This window comes from Chiroxiphia lanceolata, chromosome 1 (assembly GCF_009829145.1).
Source record: "Chiroxiphia lanceolata isolate bChiLan1 chromosome 1, bChiLan1.pri, whole genome shotgun sequence".
Lineage (NCBI taxonomy): Eukaryota > Metazoa > Chordata > Aves > Passeriformes > Pipridae > Chiroxiphia > Chiroxiphia lanceolata.
The window spans coordinates 23,510,986-23,533,358 of NC_045637.1; the positions used below are offsets into that span (position 1 = coordinate 23,510,986).

Consider the following 22,373-nt stretch of genomic DNA (forward strand, 5'->3'; position numbering starts at 1 on the left):
GAAGGAACTCTGAGAGCTCTTTCTACAGTTATTTTAAACTGGCTGATGGGTTTTTTTACATGAGGAATCTAAAAGTGGAAAGTTAAAAAAACCCAGGTATTAATTTCATTTTTGTTAGTTTACAACAATAAAGTAACAGCAGTCTTCCAGAGCTTTAGGTTGCCAACAAAATGTTTCTGCAAATACTACAAACCACTTACATTTCTGTTTTAAAGGATCACTCACTACTGTGTGAATAAACACTACCCAATAAACAACATTGCTACATTTGCAACTTCCCTGAAGTTTGCCAAATTCTGATGTCTCATATAATCTTACACCTCAAACGGATTCAGAAGTATTGTAGCAGCAACTCTAAGAGTAACTGTTGCAAAATCACAGAGCAGTAATGTTTTCCCCATCCATCATTTCACAGAGGAGGAAGGGAGGGATAAAATTTTTGTTGACACCTAATAGAGCACACAGAGCAAATGTTTACTCAGCTCTTCTGCTTTGAAGATATTGTCAAGCACTCCACTGACAGCCATTACTGTTTCTGCTTGTTTAGACACAGCTCTGAAATGCAGAGATATGGAACATGAAAAGTATTAGACTTTGGTGATTTCACAGTGTGATGAAAATGTTATATATTATAAATCCATTGCAAATCCAAGTCTAAAAGATATACAAGGACTGCAGTTTGAACTATAATTCAACCTATTTGGGAGGGAAAAAAAAGTGTGACCCTGAGCTCTTTCCGAACTTCTAGTATTTGGAAGGCAAAAAGAAGTATCCAGCTTCACATGGTCACCAAGCACGAAAACTCTCTATCTAGTTCTGTGGGAGCATGGATGTAAAGGACCTCTGTACCCACAGGACAAGCAGAAAGGTTCTCTGCAGCAATCCCACATTCATTGTGTAGAAAGAGGTCAACCAAACACCTGGACTCTGGTCAGTGATCTTCAGTTCTCTTTCCTCTACAGGAAGCCTGGTGTGATCATACCTTTCACAGAAACACAGGGCAACCACCCAGGCTCAGTGAGTGGCTGAGCTACCAACAGCTGGTTTACTATTTATTTGTCATATGAAGATATGGTGTCAAGGACAGCTGTGTCACACACTTCTTGCAGAACACTTCCAATGAGTGCTTCTGGTCCTCACCCCATAAATTCAAGCTTACATAGTTCTGGGAATATAGTGATAACCCAGTGTGTTATCAAATGCTAACCCCCTGGACAAACCCCTAACCAGAGAGTCTCTCGTGGAGCAGCCTCTACCGCTGGGATTTTGCTCATCGGGGAAAACTATGCACATTCTCTCTAATTTTTCCTTTGAGCTCAAGCAAATGCCCTATGTGGAACACCTGAAATGAGATTTTGCTGTATTGAAAGATACTTCCTTCTGTCACATCTGTTTCCTTCTAATAACTTGGAAATTAATCCTCTCTTCATATTTAAAAGTTAGTTCCTGTTGATAAATGGCTTCAATTTTTGTAACATAGGTTGTTGTTTAATACATGTGGTACTTATACAGAGCTTACTGAATTATTTCACTTATTGTCTTCTCATACCTATGAAGACACTACTGTTTATGAGAGGAATGAAAAGAGGTTCCAACAACTGCACATGCCAAAACCTCAGCTCAGCTATGTAACAAACTAAAGGTATTCATGCATTAAAAAACCTCCCACTTTCATAGTTTTAGAAAGATCTAACAAGACTGAATTTTGAAGTAATTTTTTTCTACTGCTCATACTTATCCTTCCAAAGGGCTTGCCATATGGCCAGAAGGGACCCCTGCTTGGAGGGACGGCAATACCAAAGCTAAGCTGAGTTCCCAATAGAGCTTTATACTGTTTACATTGCAAAAAAGGAATACAGGAATTCATAACAACTAATGTGTATTTGCTTCTCAACATTTCATGTTAAGGGTTTGGGCTACATTATAAAGGCTTAAAATAACTTCTACACAGAACTCAACACTGGGAATCACTGCTGAAGAGAAGCAGGCATTTTCTTGTGTGTTTATAGCTTTGTCTGCTTCTACAATGAACAATCTGGAGGGGTAAAGCATCAACATTTAACTTTCCATGGTTAAATGTCTCATGACTCATTTTCTTGTAATTTCTTTTATTAAACTCATCTTACTGATGAGCTATAGCTTGATAATAGCCATGGAAAGAACAGCATGACACTTCTATTCAAAAACATGGATATTTTGTTATCAGCTTTTCAACAATCACTAGCCTCTGCATTGTGTGTCATATTAAAATTTGTGATACCTTCCTGTCCCAGTGACAGAAATTTAAAGCAAAATAAAAAATTATGAAGTGTAAAGAACTGGGAAATTTGCTTTTAAGTACAGGCAATGTTATTAAATCTCTGTAGATGTATCACTGACATATCATCTCTGGAAAAAGCAAAATATATAGACAATTCAGGATAAGTAACATATTGAATAATCATGTTCACAAAAGTGAAGCCGAAGTATTCCAGAAATTATAACATGAGTCACGAAGAATCTCAGTGAAATCACACTTTCAAAGTCTTTCCCAAAGGTTCAGTCCACATATGTTGCATATGCTCAGTCAAAAATGTCATTTTTGCACAAAATTTTACACTTCAGCTTCAAAATTATCTCAGTGGTATAAAAAGGAAGTAGTGACTCATTTATGGGCAGCACAGTTTGGCTGAGGTAAGTACTAAACTTAACTTTAGGACTGACTGCATGGCTGTTGGGAAACCATTTGACCTATTGTCTTTCTTCATATTGCCCCACTGCATGGCCACTGATTCTGTGAAAGACACTGAGCATGTGTATGATGCTCCAAAGCTGTGAAATGATGTATCTAGATGACACTGTCTGTGACCATTTCACACACATAATCGCCCCGCATCATTCCTGGATGTAAAGTCCCACTACATTAAAATTTATATGGCTAATGTCCAAATTCTATTTTAAAATGGCAGTATCTGAAGGAGGAATATTCCTTGTTGTTTTTCATGACAAACAGAAAATGCAAATAATGCAAATATGAATAATGCAAATATTGTAAATGCAAACAGTAATTACTAAAAGACACATTCTACAGATGAATTCTCATGTAGCTAGAAGGTGTTAGTCTTATTCCTCTCCTCCAACTGAACAGAACCTCTGAAATGAACTTGTATTTTACATGCATCATGTATTTTAACACAGTGTTGTAAAATCAGGTTACACCAAACATGAGCACCAAACACCACCACTACCATTTAACAGTGAAACTGAGGTAGATTTAGGTAGTGTTCCCCAACTTGCACAGCAAAGCAGAGTAAAACATTGGTATTTGAAGCTAAGTCCCTGCCTCAGTACTACCTCGCTCTTTTTGTGTATTTTTGTGATCCCTTCTCCAGAGCTTCCGTCTTTGGTTTCCATAAGCCTGATTTTCACATAGTTGTATAGAAAACCATGACCGGTGATGAAAACCCATTGCATTGGTCACCAAGTTCTGTCTCTGCCAGTAACATAAGTCAGTGACAATGGCAAGTAGTGGCCCTGATGGAGCTTTCTCCCATGTGCTTATGCGTTGCTCTTCAGAGTCATCTCAATTGCATCTTGCAGTTCCTGAGCCCAAAGACACAAAATACATAGATTTTTTTCAGTTTATTAGTCATTCCTAACATTCAAGTCACAGTACAGGTGCTGGGAAAGAGAGTGAAAGATCAAAAAACCCCTGGAAAACATAAACTTAACATAAACTAAAGCAAGTTGATCTGTCCTGAAATGAAAACAAACTGCAAGCTAAGCAGAGAGTTGGATATAGGACTGTCTTCGAGGGCCCTCCACCAGGGACAAACACGATTATTAAGAAGAGAGGCATCTAAAAACCTTAATCGGGTACTAGCACAATGTACTTACCAAACACCTGTAACTACAAATCCCAGGCCCATGGGTGGCCATACCTTTGTGCAAAAAGGCTAGAGTTTCCAGAAGTAAAGACCATGAAAGACTACAGTGTACAGATGGATAGTGCTTCCATGCATTTGCAGTAGACAGAAGATTACATGGAGTGTCAGTTAAAATATTCCTTTCTCTTATCAGGGTCTCCTATCATTTAGCAGGAAAGAAGGGGGAAAAAAGCTTCTCTTCCAGAAAGTCTTGAGCTTTTCAATTCAAGAGCTGTGATGCATGCATCATTAACTTCTATGCAGAAAACATTGTTCACTCCAACCAGCAATTAGTGGCAACATTTTTATCCTGTGCAGTGATGAGATTTTTATGCTAATCATTACACAGCAGTAAATTAATCATTTGGGCACATTTAGATGGTATGTATATTTCATGAGACAGATATAGATATCAAGATCAGTTTGATATTTACTTATGGTAAATGGAAGTGTCTCAAACGGTTATGGGGGAAGCATACTAACTAAATACACACAGCCAAGGATGTTTGCAAAGTAAGAGCAGCAGCACTGCTTCAACTCCTTCTCTGTTTTTAATTATTTTAAGGGAGCTAAAAATCTTGTGAGAACACATAGAACTGAATCATTCAGAGACAGTGAAACTTCAATAATATCTTGGCACAATGAAGGACAAAAGCACCTATCCTGCAATTCTTCTTTTATTACTGGCAAATTACTTACATTATATTATGCAATATTGAAAACAGACTTTTCATCAGCATTTGTGCTATAGTCTAGTCAGGTAAATGAATTATGTATTGGCCTCATCCCTCTGTAGCTATGTCTCAAACCTTTGAGTTGTAGCTGAAAGGAAGGTTACCCAGGGGCCTCCCTTCTCAGCAGATGCAAGAGATTTGTAACACCTAGAGGAAAATGATTATTTGAAATTTAAATTTGTGACATATATTTAAGTACTACTGCTGTTTTTTCAGCTCTCAGCTCACAGATCTTTGCAGGCAAAAAAGTAAATGTTTATTTGAGGGAAATGCACACGTGATCCCTTTGACTTATAATGTTGTCAAATTACTTATGAAAAGCACAGATTTATGTCAGGTGACCCTCACAATAGTAGTAACATAAATAATATCCTCAGCTATTCCTTTGTCAATTAAAGTTGAGAAAGATTCTCAAAGATAATGGCATGTCAATTGAAAATTGACTGATCAATACATGTTTAATGGATACCAATTGAAACAGCATAATTGCTACACTGAGTAGACGTAAAGATAAGCTATTGCACAGACAGTACAAAATCCCACTAGGAAAGAAAAAAAATTTATTAGCATGTCCTTGTTTACAGAAATTTCTGAGAGACATCTGAATGGGCAGATTATCAGGAGAGCACTACAAACAGATGAACTTTAAGTTTGAGAACTAATAGAGATCAGAAAGAAAAAAAGGTAAATCAATGAGATAGTGTTTTATTTTAATGAAATCTGGTTTTACATGTAAAAAAATAATTGTTTTTCAATTTAAGAGCCAAAATATTTTCAATTTCACTATTTCTATAAAAATGAGATGGTAATTTTGATTTTTTGAACATTTTTTTCTAAAACCTCTCTGCAAAGCTTCTCTCTAGAACTCTGTATCTGAAGCTAATGCGAAGGTTTATATTTTCTTCAAGGGCACCGTGGTCTTAATTTTTTTGGTCTGTCTTACACAGTTGTGCTGCTTTTGGCTGGGGTATAGTTAATTTTCTTACTTAGGAGCCAACAGCACACCTTGGGATGTGCTGTGGTGCCCTTGCACTCTTCTCCTCTGCAGAGGAGTATTCTTGACTCCAGAGATTCTCTGTTTAACTTGAGGCAATGGAGAAAAAATGCAAATTAACACCATTTCCAAGCGAGTATAGGTTAAGAATTGGAACAATATAGGTAACTTTATGGAATACCCTTCTGAATCTCTGATGCACAAAGTCACATACCTTGAGGGAAAACAATAAGAAACGCAGTTCAGGAAACAGTCAGTAATATTCTGTGAAGGTCAAAAGGCTGGATTTGGAGACAGCTGAGGATCTGTCCATGGTGAGTACCACCAACTATGCCCTTGTCAAGCAAGTCAGAAAAAAAAGCGTAGGCATTATGCCTGGAAGGCAGAGGAAGTCTTTGCTAACTTTATTTATTTCAATATTGTTTCTTTAAAAAAGATAGAGCGGCATATCTTCAGCCAGCTTTTATGCTCCTGAAATTATTTGGAAGAAAAACTGAAATAGTTTATAAATTTGATGGAAAACAGCCATTATCGTGGTAAACAGATATCATGATTATGAATTCTATAGCAATGAATTGCTCATCACTCAGCTATTGCTCAACAGCAGAACTGATTAACAGCACCAGGGACTGCCTGCCATTTGGTTTAATACACCACGTTGTTTGTTACGTTAGTTGTTTGGTGTTGATTATATTGCAGCAGTTATTCACATCAGTGAGTCTGCTTGTTGTAAAATTTAAAAGCACAAGTAAGGATCATGTCACAAAGAAATGAGTAGAAATCATACATCTTAAAATATTCCCCAAGACCAGTTATATCCTCTCTACAGATATACCTAAAACTCACCCGAATATTCATAATCTCAGTAGGAAAAAACAAACAAACAAAAAAACCCCTACACCAACAAAGTATATAAGAATCAAATTCCCAGATGAATTCCTTCATCAAAATGAATATGCACGAGCATCCTCTCACCCAGCTTCCAGCTGGAAAGGCCATCCCCACAAGGGAGGGGCAGCTGGGAAGGGCTTCAGGACTCTGAACCAAAATCTGCTCTTACACTTTGTTGGATATCAGCTGGCAGGTACTGAAGGTCACAAATCACAGTTGTGATGCTGTTTCTGAAACATCATGGCATTTCAGAGAAAAGGTGCCATATGAAATTCTCTGCTTGTCACTATGGCGAGTCTTCCATGGGACGGAAAAGGACACACGTGGCTTTCCACAGGGAGGTGGCCAAAAAAAGATGGGAGAAATAAGAGTCCTCTGGTTGGCTTCCTATCCTCTGTGTCCTGGTTTATCTGAGTCTTACATGAACCTTTAGTAACATTTAACAGCAGAGCTGAATGAAACCATTAAAAGCCCAATTATTTTAGCATTTTTACTACTATTTGACCATCCTACCATATATTACCATTAAAACAGACAAGATTAATTTATCCTATAACCTGAAAACTTCTAGAAACTACAGTATTACCTTAAAACAGTAAAAAGAAAAGGCTGATTGGTTAATAGTACTTCATTCCAATGCATAGAATGAAAGACAGAAACAAAACGAGTAAACATGTACAGTAACTCAATACATTAATTATTCTGATGAAACAAATTTATTTGGTGCACTTTTCTTGCTGCATGGGATCACTGTGCATACAAATGTTTATTATATCATTGTCAAAGAGGTATCCTACCTCCATTCAAAATTTAAGAAGGACTTAAAAGAATACATTTTAAGTGAAAATCACAAATGGAAGAGATCAAAACAGCAAAAAGAAACAGGTATATGTAAAAGAGCATGTACTTTGAGGAAAACAGATACAATAATAAAGAACAAAATCAAGGTTAAAAGCAGAATTTAGCACAGCTGTAGTCCACATGCATTAGTGGACTTACAATCTTTACTGAAGAACAGAAATCTTCTTTCTTGCTGTTTTATTACCTTGGCAACATCTCCTCCATGTCAGCAATTACATAGGAGACAACAGTCCAAACAGCAGCACAGAGATTCATCTGGTTTGGATCCTGAACTGTCATCATGTCCCCTTGAGAATGATGAAACCAGAAGTATTTACTGATGTCATTATGCAAGCTGGCACCTACAGACAAAAATGGGCAAAGTTCCATTATAGGAATACAAATATTTAAAGAAGAATATAAACTTGAATCTGTTCCTGGGCTGTTTATGATTAAATCCACATGCAACTGTATAAAATTCATATATATTCAAAATATAATAACTGTACAGAGCCATGGCATTTGCAGTTTGTAGGTTTTGGGTTAATTGACTCAAGTGATCATGAGGCAGCAAAAATTCACACCAGGGAAAAGCCAACTTCCCCTGGGAGACTCGTTTCCTCAGCAACAGTACGCATCCATTTTCCTGTGAAACTAGCAGAGTCCAAGCAGGAAAATCCCTACTGTAACCCCATGGCAGCGCTTCCCCTGTTCTCTATCCCACGGCTCTGATGCTGAGTTACTACTGAGTTATGAATCCTTTGCTTGCTGTTATTTGTGTTGGGGAACACTTTGAAGTTTGCTTCTGCTTTTGAGCCCTTGTTCATCACAAGGATGTGCTGTTTCAGAGCAATTTTGCAGATAACCTTTGCTCAGAGAGCCCAAGACTACATTCCTCTAACAGTCAGGAGTCCTCATAAGCTGGGGCAGAAGTAAGTTGGGTGAAACCACAGTTCTTCCCATTCAGGAACAACTGATTCCCTCTGGGAGCACATGGGCAGGGAAAGAACTACTACTACCCAAGCCAGTTGGGCTCAGGGAGCACAAATTATGCTTGGAAGGCATCACTCAAGGCAGACCAAAGTCAAGATGAGTTGGAGAAGCTGCCACCCCACTGGGACCCACAGCAGAGACACTGGCAGAGAATTTTCACCCTGGCCATTGTCTGCCTGGTCCAGTCCCTATTGACTCTCCCTAACCTCCCTGTTCCCTTGAAATTCCTTCCTTCTCAGTTCATTATCTCTGCCTTTTCTCTGGTTTTATCAGCCTCAATCTGCTTTGTTGTAATCTCAACAATCATTCCATCATTAACAGAATTCCACACATTTTGAAAATAAGTAAATGTGATATTTTTCCCCCACCACACTAATTCACTGCTTGCAGTTCCTTTGCACTGATTCCCTTGCCTGCTCACTGACAAGGGCTCGGAGCTGCACAGCTCCCAGGGTAGGACCCATCTAGCACAACAGGACCTGTTCCTTGCTTGGTCATCAAACCCAGAGAACATCCACTGATGTGAATTCACAAGTATGAGCCATGGGCTGCAGGAGGAAACACAGACTGAAGCTACTCCTACTATGCCAAGTAAGGAGGAAAAAACCCCAGGACTGTTTCATAATAAACATGAATTAAATTAATTATTCACGTATTTATTTACATGCAGTGGAAATCAGTATCAGATGATGAGGGCTTTGATAAACTCATGTGTGCTCATAAGACTTACTGTTATGATTTTTCTTAAGTTTTCCTGAGATGCCTGAAGTCTTTGAAGAGAATGAAAGCAAAATTTCCCACAGCACAACTGTACATTCCTATAATACATATCTTTTGATCACTCATATAGTCATTCAGAACAGAGTCCAGCTCTCCCTGTGGTTAACAGGCATGTTTTTATTGCTGTAATGGAGACTGACTTGGATTGCTCATTTCGCTGCTATTTTAGAGAAAAGGAATAGAAAGTTAATGCATTTTATAAATCCATACAAGATGAAGATTCCTTCATAAGAGAGATGATAAGCAGAAAGACCAAATGGTGTAGCATATGGTTATATGTTATTGTGACTGATTTTGTTTTAAGAGGCTCTTGTTCTTAAATGACTTGTTTGCTACTGACTTGAAGCAAGGCAATCCTGCAGAAGTCACTGGATAGGTTACACATGCTGAATTATGTTCCAATAATTTTCACATTGAATTTATGCCAACTCATATTCACTTTTAAAATTTGATTCTAAATCCTTTTAAATATATGCAACCATAAAAGGATTGAACAATGATAAATTCTTTAACTGATAGACTTCTGCAATACAGACACATTACAAATTAAGCCACTGAGGCAAACTCATTACAGTTTTTGAAAATTTCTGTAAGACAGAAGACAAAAACTGGTTGCCTGGAATTTGTCGTAGGACAAATTTTACTCATCACAGTAACTACGGATTTACAGAGTAGCACTCTATCCCTGTGAAAGGAACAGGAACAAACACTCTTTGCTTTGTCATGTTTAATTCCCTGAAATGCTGAAAAAGATTTTTTTTTCTCTAAATTCATTTTATAAATCAGAAAATTATAGACTTTGACATCAAGAAATTACTGTGACACATCAGAATGTGTGATTAGACAGAAAGGTTCTCAAACTGGCCATGCTATCTCTTTCATGTCGTGGGCTAGCATTGAAATCAGTGACCTGTAAACATCTTGTGAGACTAAGGAAAAGACCCTGAGAAAGCAGTTTTATCCTATGTAATTAGAAACAAAAATGAAAATCCATGTTCTTGGTTTTGAGCACAAGAACAATTCACAGCCGAGGGCCTCATGCAAGCCTCTAGACATGAAACACCCTGGGGCACAGAAATGACTGCAAGCAATTTTCATGTCTCCTGCTGCTTCAAACCTGAGACTCCTCCACATTGATGTTAGCTGCCTGGAGACATTTATGAGTCCAGAGGTCACCAGGCTGCAGCAAGATACTGAATAGTGTCCTTTCATCAGTAAATGTATCCAGGACTGAGGTCAGCCCTTGCAGATGACTGTGAAGAGGGAAGTTCTGTGGGGCTCTTCAGACTGCAGTCATGTTGGGTTACCTCAATAAAGTCCATAGGAACCTCCAGCCCCTTTTCTTAAAGTCTAACAGAAGAAGCAATGCTATGAGCACATCAGCCATCCCACAGAAGGTGGGGGCACAGTGCTTCAAACAGTGAGATTTCAAAGAACATCAGCTGCCTGACTGTAACATATCCTTGATAGCCACTGAATTATTAAGCCTTCTCAAAGGAAATCTGCCTGAAAGTCAAACATGCCATGTCTGGAAACTTGAAAGAATCTGGGAAAATTCCCCTAGATACAATCTTTAAAACTTCAATTGCTAACTATTTTGTTATTTCACCTAAAATTGATCGTTTGTTCTGCGTTTTTTGTTGTTGTTATTATGTAACATTTCTCTCAAGAACAACAGTCAGTAACAAATGGGGGCTCATTTTTGCCAGCTATACAAGCTAGCTGTCAAGTAAAACAGATGAGTATCCGTGGTTCATAGACCTATCAATTATTCACCCATGTCCATGGCTAGCCACCTAGAAAGGAGACAGCATGCAGCCTTACAAATGTCTGAAAGCTTTAATTAAGTACTTAAAAGTCCTCAGCTGGGACGTGTTATGTAGGTATGTACTGCATATCTAATTCTGATTTCCAGGTGGAACCAACACTCAAACAGAAAAAGAAAGAGACGGGCTCAGTGCTACACTGTCACATTTTATGCGCTTTTCTTTTTTCCTGTTTGCAGAGCACCCATAAAGAAAAAAAGAGATGTTTGCCAAACAACCCTCTTTAATTGTCCTTTTTCAGTCTGTTCACATTCACAGTGATGCAAATCACATGAGGAACAATGCCAGCCAAGAAGGAAATCAGTGAGAAACTGCTTCTAGCTGGATGTAGTAGGTGCTGTGGTATGAAAATAGGGAATGTTAAAAACTGCTGCCAAAAATGCTGTACTTATTATTCGAATGCATCAAAAATGATGGAAATTAGAAACTGAAAATAATTAATAATTTACAGCTTCAATGAAATAATACATGGATAATTCACAGTACCATTACAAAGTAGCAGAAAACTCTCTTTGTACAGTTTAGTTACCTACTTTAGGGCAGTACTTTCACTATCAGCAGCTATTTAGTGCCACTGGCAATCCCCTAGGGTCAAACACTGGGACACATTGCCCAGAGAGCTCAAGGGGTGCCTGCCAACCTCAACTGTTCTGTGGAATTCTAACCCACGTGCCATTTCCTTGGTTCTTTCAGAACCATTTCCTTGGTTCTTTAGAATTGGCACAGCATAAACAAAATCTTCGACTCAAGTTCATTTGTGTCTTGAACTCACTTCATGAGTCTCTGCATAACCAACTATTTCATACATGGTTTGATGCATAAGGCAGGTAAAAGCAGCTGCTTTGGTAGTGGATACTGACAATATATTTTTAGTAATCAGCTGGGTAAGAGTATTGTGATGAAAATACACACACACACACGTAGGAATTCTGAAAAACAGTCCATTCCTTCTAGCTTCTAGTCTCAGCATGAAATGCAGAATGTGAATATTAATTAGCCTATGATGAGGATACTGACTTGCCTTACAACACATTCATATTAAACACCAATTCTTCACACGTTAATAAACTGTTTGACTCAACTTTTTCTTGACACCTTAAGAAGATGAAACGCTACTATTGAGGTAAAAGATTGAATGACCCACAAAATGAATGATGAGCAGGTCAATGACGACCACTGCTTCTTGTCAATCTCCATCAGGCGCTACTGCCTTCATAAGCACTGCTGTGATGAGTCATCATTAGAACAGAACTCTAGTGCCAGATATTTAAGCATTTAAATTATTGTCATTTGTGAAAACACTGACTGGAAAACCAGTTACTGATTATCAGGATGATTACAAAGACAGCTTCCATAAAACACAAATATGTTCAAGGGGGAAATCATGCAGTAACTCCAGAATAACTTTTCAGCTTAAAATGTTTTGCATTACACTTCTCTCTACATTTCATTTCTCTTCTTTTCATATCCCAAATAGCATTGAATTGCCAAAGGAAGCCAAATGTGAGTCTTGAAGTCAGTACATGTTTCCCATAGAGCCCTATCAATAGCCTCCCAGTTGTCTTTGCTTCAAGTAAAGTTGAACTTCGACTATTCCATGAATCTTTCAGATACAATGGGAAAATCCCCACTGTTTGTATAACCTCTCTTGGGCATTCAGTATTACAGTTAGATCTTTGGGATACTGACCTCTACATGTACGTTGCCATATACAGTGAAGTTAATATGCTAATGATGTATAAAAAAGCATATAACTTTTCCAGGTTTCCTTTTGCAGTAGTCCCTAGAGGACCTGACACTATTTTGCACAGTATATCTACCTCTCCAAATAGAAATGACTCCAGCTCAGAAGCACATACACTCTAAACAGACAAGTGGGACTGAAGGATGAAAGAGGCATGCAGAGATGAAATGACACATTCATTTTCTCACAGCAGCTGAAAAAGGAATAGATACCAGACATCTGAGCTGAGGCTAGTGCCCTGTTGAGCAAGCTGTACTACCTACTAACAGCAAAGCTGGAAAGGCCTTAACAAGGGATATTTTGCTCAATGTCTCCAAAAGTTTACAAAAATAAAAGAAAGGTGTTGTGAGATAACACATGTGCCTCTCTTGCATCTTCCAAGCATGTCTGTGTTCAAGTTTCACCTCTCTGTCAAGACAAACCTGTGCACTATCAAAGGTACTGCTTGTAGTAAGATGTCAACACAAATGCCTGATCTGAAACCTTATTTTTATTTCTACAGAGATTTTCCTGGCTATAAAAGACAGATTCCCTTTGTTCCTTGAAACCTTATTTTTACTTCTACAGAGATTTTCCTGGCTATAAAAGACAGATTCCCTTTTTTCCTATCTATTAAAGTTTGCTTTTGTTTCCTGTTTTTTCTTTAAGAAACAAGAAAAACTCTTTTATTTCATTATCAAGTTTATTCCAATCTTAGACCTTTTTAATGTCAATGAAACTATTCAGGAATGTACTAAAAAACTAAAATGCTTTAAAAATAAAGCAAGACCTGATGAAATACATACGTCCCTTTCCTTTACATCAAGTACTTAGAAATAGCAAAAAAAGATGCAAAGGGACATATCACAATCTTCTATACAGTTAAAAACTGCTATGTATACCAGGGAAGCATAAATAGCACTCCTCACACCAGAGTGCTAACTCATCTTTGTGTTCCTACACACCCTATGAAACAACAGTATGGGGGTACATATATGTCCATACAGTAACAGAATCAATAGCCTGTCCCTTCTCATAACTGGAGCATTGCTGTCCCACACATTTTGACAAGGTCTGACGAAGGTCAAAACTTCAGGGCAGACATGGGAAGACACATGACTTTTCCTTCAAAGGATATGTGTCAAAGACCTACCAAAGGAAAAACAGATGAATGATAGGATCAGGAACACAATTTCTTATTCTATTTTTTATTTTCATTTTGTATTTTTCTAAAACCCAGCAAAGTCATAAATCCCAAGTGGTCAGGGACTAAACCTGGTCCAGTAGTATTTGTGTTTAGGATGGGCTGGTTGGAAGGCTCTATCCATGCCACAGCATTCCTGTTGCTGCAAGCCCCGTGGAGTGCTTGGCTGCTTGTGTTAGGTGTTGCATAGACATTTTGTGCTGCTCCCACTGAACTGCAGTCTGCAGAACTGTTACTGTAATGAAAACCCAATTACTGCAGGCATCTATTGCATGTATTTTGGTGCTCATATTAACCTCTTCTTTTGTGGGATAACCTGTAGCTGACAGCTGGCTTTAATGCCAATTATTTCATTATCCATTTTTTGAATAAGTAGAGGCAATGGAGAATACTAATGCTGTTTAGTGGGGTGCTGACAGCATTAGTTCTCCTGTCACTTAGTCTCAAATGATGAAATTACAGGCTACGTTGCTTGAGTTTCATAGCTACAGACACTGAAGTAGTTTCCAGTACAGAGCTTATAAATAACATCAGAAGCCCTGCTGTTTCACCTCCTGAGTCACTCTCTCAAAAGTCTTTAAAATTCATGATTCAAACACCAAGACAGAGGGAAAGCTTTCAGTCAGTTGTTTCAGTAGCTAATTAAATGGGACTGCAGTGTAAGGGAGACAATATGAAGAGTGCATTATTTCTTGTTTAGCTTAATGCATTTGAGAATTTATCCTCTGGATACACTAAACAGGCTAAATTACAGCTCAGAATTATCACAGTTACTTTTGCAATGCATTAACCTTTCACTTATTGCAGCAGAGGACCAGGGACAGCTGGGGATCCAATCTGAACTCGCATGAAATCCTGTGAAATGAGGTCTCAGGGAAGGAAGCAGTTCTACTCCATAGAGCACAGTTGACTAAACTCTAAAATAACATCCTAAACAGCCCTTGACTGGAAAAAAACACACAAAGCCCCCAGATAAAGCTTCAACAGTAAAAGGCACTGGAAGTTCTTCTTCCACTCATCCAACCTCTGTCTTCAAACAGCAAGGCTCTTTCTCTAAAAAAAGAGGAAAGAAAAGGGCAAGTCTCCCTAGCTGGTGCTGCCCAAACATGACCCACTTGCAGGCTTACTACCTGGGATGGAGAGATTCTTCACAGGCCTACTAATCCTATTTTTGAATCTATTTACACCTCTGCCCACAGCTCCCTGTGGCGATGCATGGTACGCCTGAGCATTTCATGTGGGCACACTACAGTTCTTACTTTAGGAGCTGTAGTAGTAGTACCCTCTCTTTTTTCATTCACCTTCATACCATTAATGGCTTAATATACCTTTATCACACCTAACTTGGCAGCTTTTTCCCAAGCTGAATAGCCCTCCTCATGCAGAAACTAGTCAATATCTCTGAGGATAGAGGATTCTAGTGTCTCCTCTCCCTTTTCTAATTGCATTTCACCGTACCTGAGATGAAAAGCTCAATACTGCCTGCAAACACCAGCATGTGAATGGACTCAAGACGTGAGTGTGGCATACCACAACACATTACCTATGGATGCTTTCTGGTTTTTTCTCCCTTTCTTCCTTTCCCAGCTGTATGAAACTATGCTTTTTACCATCCCTAGGTATTGACTTGACAATTTCAGACAATTATCTATAGAGATTCTCAGAAAATTCTCTTTGAAAATAACATGGATCCTGTTGCTATGTTGTATGCATAGCTCCTATACTGCATCACTCTGCTTTTATTGACACAAAAATGTCACTGGCTGTTGCATTGTTTAGGCATTTTCTGCTATAAGATTACTGTCACATTTTCATGGTCAGCTTCAGTATTGACATGGAATATTTGAAGCAGTCATCAGAAAATGTTGTCAACTTGCTATTCTTGATGTTCACTTCTTTTGCAGCTAACATCCAGTTTTCTGAACATCCAAAGTGCCAAAAAGAAAAAAAGGTGGCTGGGCAGCCTAAGGCCTTTCTCTATTATCAAGACCGGCAACTTATTTCTACCTTCTTTTAATCAGGTATTACTCTGAAGAAGGAAAATACTTCTCACAGAATCAACCAGGTTGAAAAAGACCTCTGAGATCATCGAGTCCAATCTATGACCTCACACCACCTTATCAACCAGACCATGGCACTAAGTGCCACATCCAGTCTTTTCTTAAACACCTCCAGGGACGGTGACTCCACCACCTCCCTGGATAGCCCGTTCAAAGGCCTGATCACCCCTTCTGTGAAGAACTTCTTGCTAATGTTCAACCTAAACCTCCTCTGGCGCAGCTTAAGACTGTGTCCTCCTGCTCTGTCACTAGTTGCCTGCAAGAAGATACCAACCCTCACCTGGCTACAACCTCAGGTAGTTGTAGAGAGTGATGAGGTCTCCCCTGAGCTTCCTCCTCTCCAGGCTAAACAATCCCAACTCCCTCAGCTGTTCCTCATGGCACTTGTGCTCCAGACCTGTCACCAGCCTCGTTGCTCCAGCACTTCAACATCCTTCCTGAACTGAGGGGCCCAGAACTGGACACAGCACTCCAGGCGTGGCCTCATCAGTGCCAAGTACCACTGCCCTGGTCCTGCTGGCCACACTGTTCCTGATCCAGGCCAGGATGCCATTGGTCTTCTTGGCCACCTGGGCACACTGCTGGCTCATGTTTAGTGGGCTACCAATCAGTACTCTCAGGTCCCTTTCCATCTGGCCACTGTCCAGCCACTCTGTCCCCAGCCTGTAGCACTGCAGGGGGTTGTTGTGGCCAAAGTGCAGGACCCGGCACTTGGTCTTGCTAAACTTCATACCACTGGATTCAGCCCATCTCTCCAGCCTGTCCAGGTCCCTCTGCAGAGCCCTGCTACCCTTCAGCAGATTGACTCTCATCTCACAGTATCTTCTTCCTCTAAAGGTCTTTGATCCAGGAACTTTTGAAGACTCAGCTGTACTTTACTGACCAGATCCAGCTACAAAAATGGTTAAAAACTCCTCTAAAAAAGCCTTGCTGGACTGGTGAGGCATGACTTCTTTTTTCCAAAGCAACATGGACTCTTGAATTATTTTCATATTTTCTGTCTTGGGTCTGTGATGACCCTGGTTAAGTGAATCACAGACCTTATTTAGGGGATTCCCTACATAGGGTATAAAAATTTAGAAGGGTTATAATACCTGTATTAGATGTCTGTTTATGTTCAGATGTATTGTGTATATTTTAATATAGTTTATTTAATTTGTGCTTTCTTTAAAAGTAGGTACATGGCTACATGCTTATGCAGAGACTATTTAAAAAGTTGATACTAGAAATCCTTTACATTTTGCATTCTCTTTTAAACACTGTAAGCGGGATGAAAGTCTTTGCAAAATCAGCACTTTCTCTAATTCAGAATTCTTTTTATGTGTTTGTTTATGTCTCAGCTCAGTAAAGCAAGTGATTTATTTTAATGCCATTAAGCTTTAAGTGTCACACACAAGGGCCAAGTGAATACTGGGACCCATGTGAACCATCTTTCCTAACCAAAGGTATTTCTGTATTTCTCTATACTCTCTCTATTGATGCCTAAAAGAAAACTCAGGGAGAAAGAAACTCAGAGGCAACTTAGTTTTGGAGGTAAGGTAAGGAAAGGATTTAATCATGCCTCTCAGGCATAGGGGTTACAAGACACGTGCGCATTCTGTCTCAAAAGTTTACAATTTTATAATATTGTCCAATCGATCCCAGGTTTTTCCACCCTCTGGCTTTTGCCCTGGTCCACCCCTGATCCGCCCCTGGGGAATTGGGGCTGAGGTCTTTCTGAGACCACCTACTTCATCACTTGGTCTTCCTCGGAGCACAAAGGGCACATGGTTACCCAGCTCTTGACTGTATCTTGTGGTTCGGGTTAGAGTACAAGTGTTCTTAAACAGAAGAAGCCTATCTTGAAGAGAAGTCTAAATATTCTAATGGAATTCAGGAGAATTGATATGGGAAATTGGGGTGAGAGGGTTGGGGAATGTGTGTAGTTACTGTGCTAAGGGTAAGGATAAAGGAATAAGTGCTGCTGCTTCTAAAATCTACACTTTCTACATAACTACTTATAAAACTTATAAAATTAGAAAAATCAAAAAACCAGAAGGACCTTAAGGCATCACTATAACTGCACCATGTAGCTGATATAAGCTTGCTTCGAAACCCAAGTGAAGTGCTTTGATGTCCTCTGCTAATGCCCAGGGCCAGACTCTTGCTCCAACCCATTCCAACAACTTCCAAGTCTCCCCAGAAATGCAGTGGAAACAGGCAGCCTTGGATTCTTTGAAAGCCAGGTGTGGGGAACGGGAACCATGAAAATGACCCACGTGTCAGGATTTTGAGTAGCATTTCTGTTTGCAGTAATTGTCTGCATTCATTTACATTTTCAATCCATTCAAGAGGCTTCCTTGTATTTTACAATCAATGAAGCGATTACCTAGAGTCGAACTCACAAGCCAATTTAAAGCAAGCCTTTAGGTCTGCTTTTCCAGAGTATTCTGGAGATAGATAGGAAATGTGCAGGTGGTTTCCATTTGCTCTAACCTTCCCTCCTCAATATGATTACAGCTGGATGTTTAATCACCAAGTTCCTGCAGGACCCTTCCCAGCAAGCAGTTGACTATCAGAAATGCCAATATTCATAGGACCCAACTAAGCAGAGCTCCCATCTGCCCAGATGGTAAAAAAAAAAATCAGTTAATGTTCTGGAGCTTAAATAGTTATGAAAAAAACCCACCAAAAGGCCAACAACACCCCCTCCCCCCCCAACCAGTCACCTAATTTAAGCAAAACACATCCTAAGCACACTACTACATCTGTTATATTTCATATCACAGAAACTAAAACTGCATTTATACAAGCACACCCAGAGAATGAGCAATAGTTTTTACTATCTCTACTTTCACACTCCATTGAGACTACCAAATTTCTTCAAGATCATGGTGAATTTTAGATGTAGGACCATTAGACAAACCTGGAAGAATATACTAGGCCTACAACAATAAAATATTCTTCAAAATATCTGTGGTTACTTTGAGTAATGTGTACTTGAGTTTTAAACCAAGAAGTTATTCCATAACACATTAGATGCTTCAGATACTGGTGATGAAATATCTCTTTCATTTGATCTATAAACCAGTGTATGTTTAGCACGTTCATCAGTAACAGAAACATTGACAGGTTCTTGAAACAAAGGTCGTAGGTGGTCTTATTGCAAGGTTCAGGACTATACAGATGTGTGAGTTTTCAGTCTTCACGGTTAGGCTTCAGAGAGCCATGAAGCTTACAGCTCCAGAGGCGCTTTCTGGGGCTGCAAAAGGCATGTGAAAGGGAGCACAGCACCAACATTGTTCCCTCCACACCTTTCTCAGTTGGGCCACTCATGGTGCTGGGCACCTGAGCCTCAGCCACCATTAGGGTTAGGGGTAGGGTTCAGAGAACCACAAAGCCTTCCTGGTCTAGTCTACAGATCATGTTGTCCAATGGGTGACGAACACAAAGCAGCAGGAATGAAAACTATTCAATGTTTTAAAAAAAAATTGCATATTTTTTGTCAGCAAAACTGCAAAGAAACAACAAACTTTAACAAAAAAAAAGATAAAAATAATTAAGGTACAGTGAAGACACCTGCTGCAACACAGTTGTTCATAATCTTGGAATCTTCCTCTGTTTGAATGTTTCATGAAATTACCTTGGGCTTCATTAGGAAAAGAAAAGGGGAAATTAAAGTACTTCTGTCCTTTAAAGGAGGGAAGTAAGAGAAATTTCTCATACCTGCTCTGACTCTGCAGTGTATCACTACTTTTATGTGGGCACTGGCTAATCCACAGAGCAGAACTAATCCTAGAAGAAGGCAAAGCAAATAAAGCAGTGTCTCTAACTAGCATAGTTCTTCCAACATGTAAATTTGAGTTGCTGTGATAGCTACTTTGCCACCGTGCAAACACAGTGAGTGACTTGTCAAAATGCAAATATATTAGGAGTGAAACAAAAGTCATATAAGCTCAGAAAGAACACTAGAGAAGCTGACAACTAATTTTAAGTTGAAAGTTTAACCTGTTTGCTTTCAGTGAAAGGTCTTCAGTCCCACCAGTAAATGCGAATAGCATTTGCCTTAAACACAGGCTTACTGCATTCTGTTTCACTACACACAGATCATGCTGTTTTCTTATAAATTTGAGGGGGTTTTTGTTTTTTTTTTTCAAATTAAATCTATATGGTTGAAGGCCCCATTTAAAATGTGGAAAGCAAAGACTGTCTGGGTAAAACTCAACAGAAGCAGAACAACGCATCAGTGGGTCCAGCTGCCATGAGTGCCAAGCTGTTGACTGCAGCTTTGAAAATCCTCCTCCAGAAAATTCTGATTATCTCCATCACAATCATAATTTTGCACAAATCAAGGATCAATATATGTTTTCATCACTTGTGAATAAAAATGTGCAAGGTCCCATTTTAAATTACATACTTTTAGAGAAAAGTGATAGGCAGCTACAAAAGGCATATTTCACATATGATGCAACAAATGCAAATATTTGATAACAGTGACCAGACTCTACACAATACAAAGTAAATAAGCCTCTATTAGTTTAAATACTCCCTACCATCCTTCTTATACATTGTACCCATTCTAAAACTTAAAGCAGTGTTTACAAATGTATACATTAAAGTAATTTCAATTTGGATTTAGTCAAAGAAATCAAGCACAAGTATGCTCCTGCAAAGCTGTTTATGGTGCTATATTCAAACATCACCTATAGACAAATGTGAAGGGGGAAAAAGAGCCAGTGATGATAATTGCTAGTAGTCTAGAGTAAGATTATTACCAAATGATTAAAACTATGTTTATAGAGAGAAGCTAGAATACATACCTTAAAAAATCTTAATCTCTGCATTGCTAGGCTTGCCTTTCAAAGGGGAAAGACATGCTCCCCAAATGCAAGTATTCATAACTGGAATCCCATTAGATTATTAGTTCCTTTCAAATGCATAAATTGAAGACTTTTTTTACACATTAGATTCATAAATATAAACACAGAGGTATAATAACCCACACATAATTTAAAACCTTTCAGGAGTCAAATGTGCACTTGCTAAATAGAATGGCATGCTATAAATTCAAAGGACTGCAACGAGTACTCAGTCAAACTGGAATTTAAAGTGTTACCTAAAAATAACATCTGAATGAAAAATTTTTATACTCTGGCCAATACTTATTTTACTTTTACATCCTCACTTCACTTTTACATCCTCACTTTAAAATTGACAGGCACATGATAGCAAAAAAAGAGAGGACGATTTTTCTCTCTTTAAGGTCCATCATTGCAAAATAGTTGTGCATGGTTGTTGGTTGAATAGTTTCCATTTCCCACTCCTACAAGGACTGACACAAAAGAAGAAAAACTATTAGGTCTCATTAGTCCTGAGTAGTCCAACCTTAGCATTAGCTATTATCAGATTCTTCAGAGGAGGTGACGAAAAGGCACCACCTTTTCAGAAATGCAGCCATAGAAATTAGAATGCATTGAGTGAAGAAAGGAATACTTCCCCTGTCACATATTCTTTTCAGGGTCAAAAAATAGACAAGTGAGATTTTAAATAAGTAACTCATTCCAGGTAAGTACAGTCAAATTATTTCAAAGCTGACAAGACTTTCATTATGTCCCATCACTGCCAGCAGGGTCCAGCACCGTGACTCCAAAGGTTTTGAAAAAATGCAGTGTAGCAGAGAAGGCAATAATAATTACTTCAATAATTAGATTCTTGCGCTGTGTATCGAGAGCCCAAGGCTTATCTGGAATTAGATGAGGCACCCAGAGTGTCTTTACCACTCTCTGTTTTAGCAAATGGAGCGGCCAAATATTCACTCCTTGAAACAGTGGAAGAGCAATCATACTTTTCCCTATCTCAATGGATTTGAAATGCACTGCAAATCAAGAAGAAAAAGAGAATGATCTGAAAAAAAGCAGCAAAAGGCATGGAATAATGCTATCCATGATGCGAACATAGATTCAATTCTGCTCAATTTTATTTTTCCCTGCAGAAAGGATGCTCTACACCTAAAATGGGGAGGCAAAAGCTTTTGCACAGGTAAGATGTGTAATGAGGGCTGGGGCTGAGGTCCAAGCCATGACTTGCAAAGGTCAGGGAGGTGAAGCCAAGGGAGGGTTGGTTGGGAGGACTGACCCAAGACACGGGTAAAGCAGTGATCCTGCACATTTCCACAGAGGCACGAGAGCTGTCTCAGCAGGCAGGAGCTCTCATGCCTGTTAAATTATTACAGGAGTGTTTCTTAGCACTCTCTTAGCTCAGGCCCCAGGGACCACACACAGTCCTCTTGCTCTGTAATTAGAAACTTTAAGTCATTACTTGGGTTAAGGGATAGTGAAATTGTGACTGGGTTCAGTATACTGAGTGAAAAAGTTTTTAATCCAAGATAATGTTCTCAAAAACAGAGAACCATGTCTCAAAATCATTTTACCATTAACAGATTTC

The 22,373-nt window shown here is 39.0% G+C and overlaps 1 protein-coding gene across 1 annotated transcript in view; it reads right to left on the reverse strand.

Annotated features, from left to right (window-relative positions):
* Positions 1-5,182: 5,182 nt before the first annotated feature.
* The window catches only part of CPQ (carboxypeptidase Q), a 154,551-nt gene continuing 137,360 nt past the window's right edge, over positions 5,183-22,373 (reverse strand). The window contains exon 8 of the mRNA XM_032706580.1: positions 5,183-7,726. Within this exon, the coding sequence (XP_032562471.1) occupies positions 7,566-7,726 (161 nt within the window). The 3' untranslated portion in view covers positions 5,183-7,565. The remainder of the gene's footprint in view (positions 7,727-22,373) is intronic.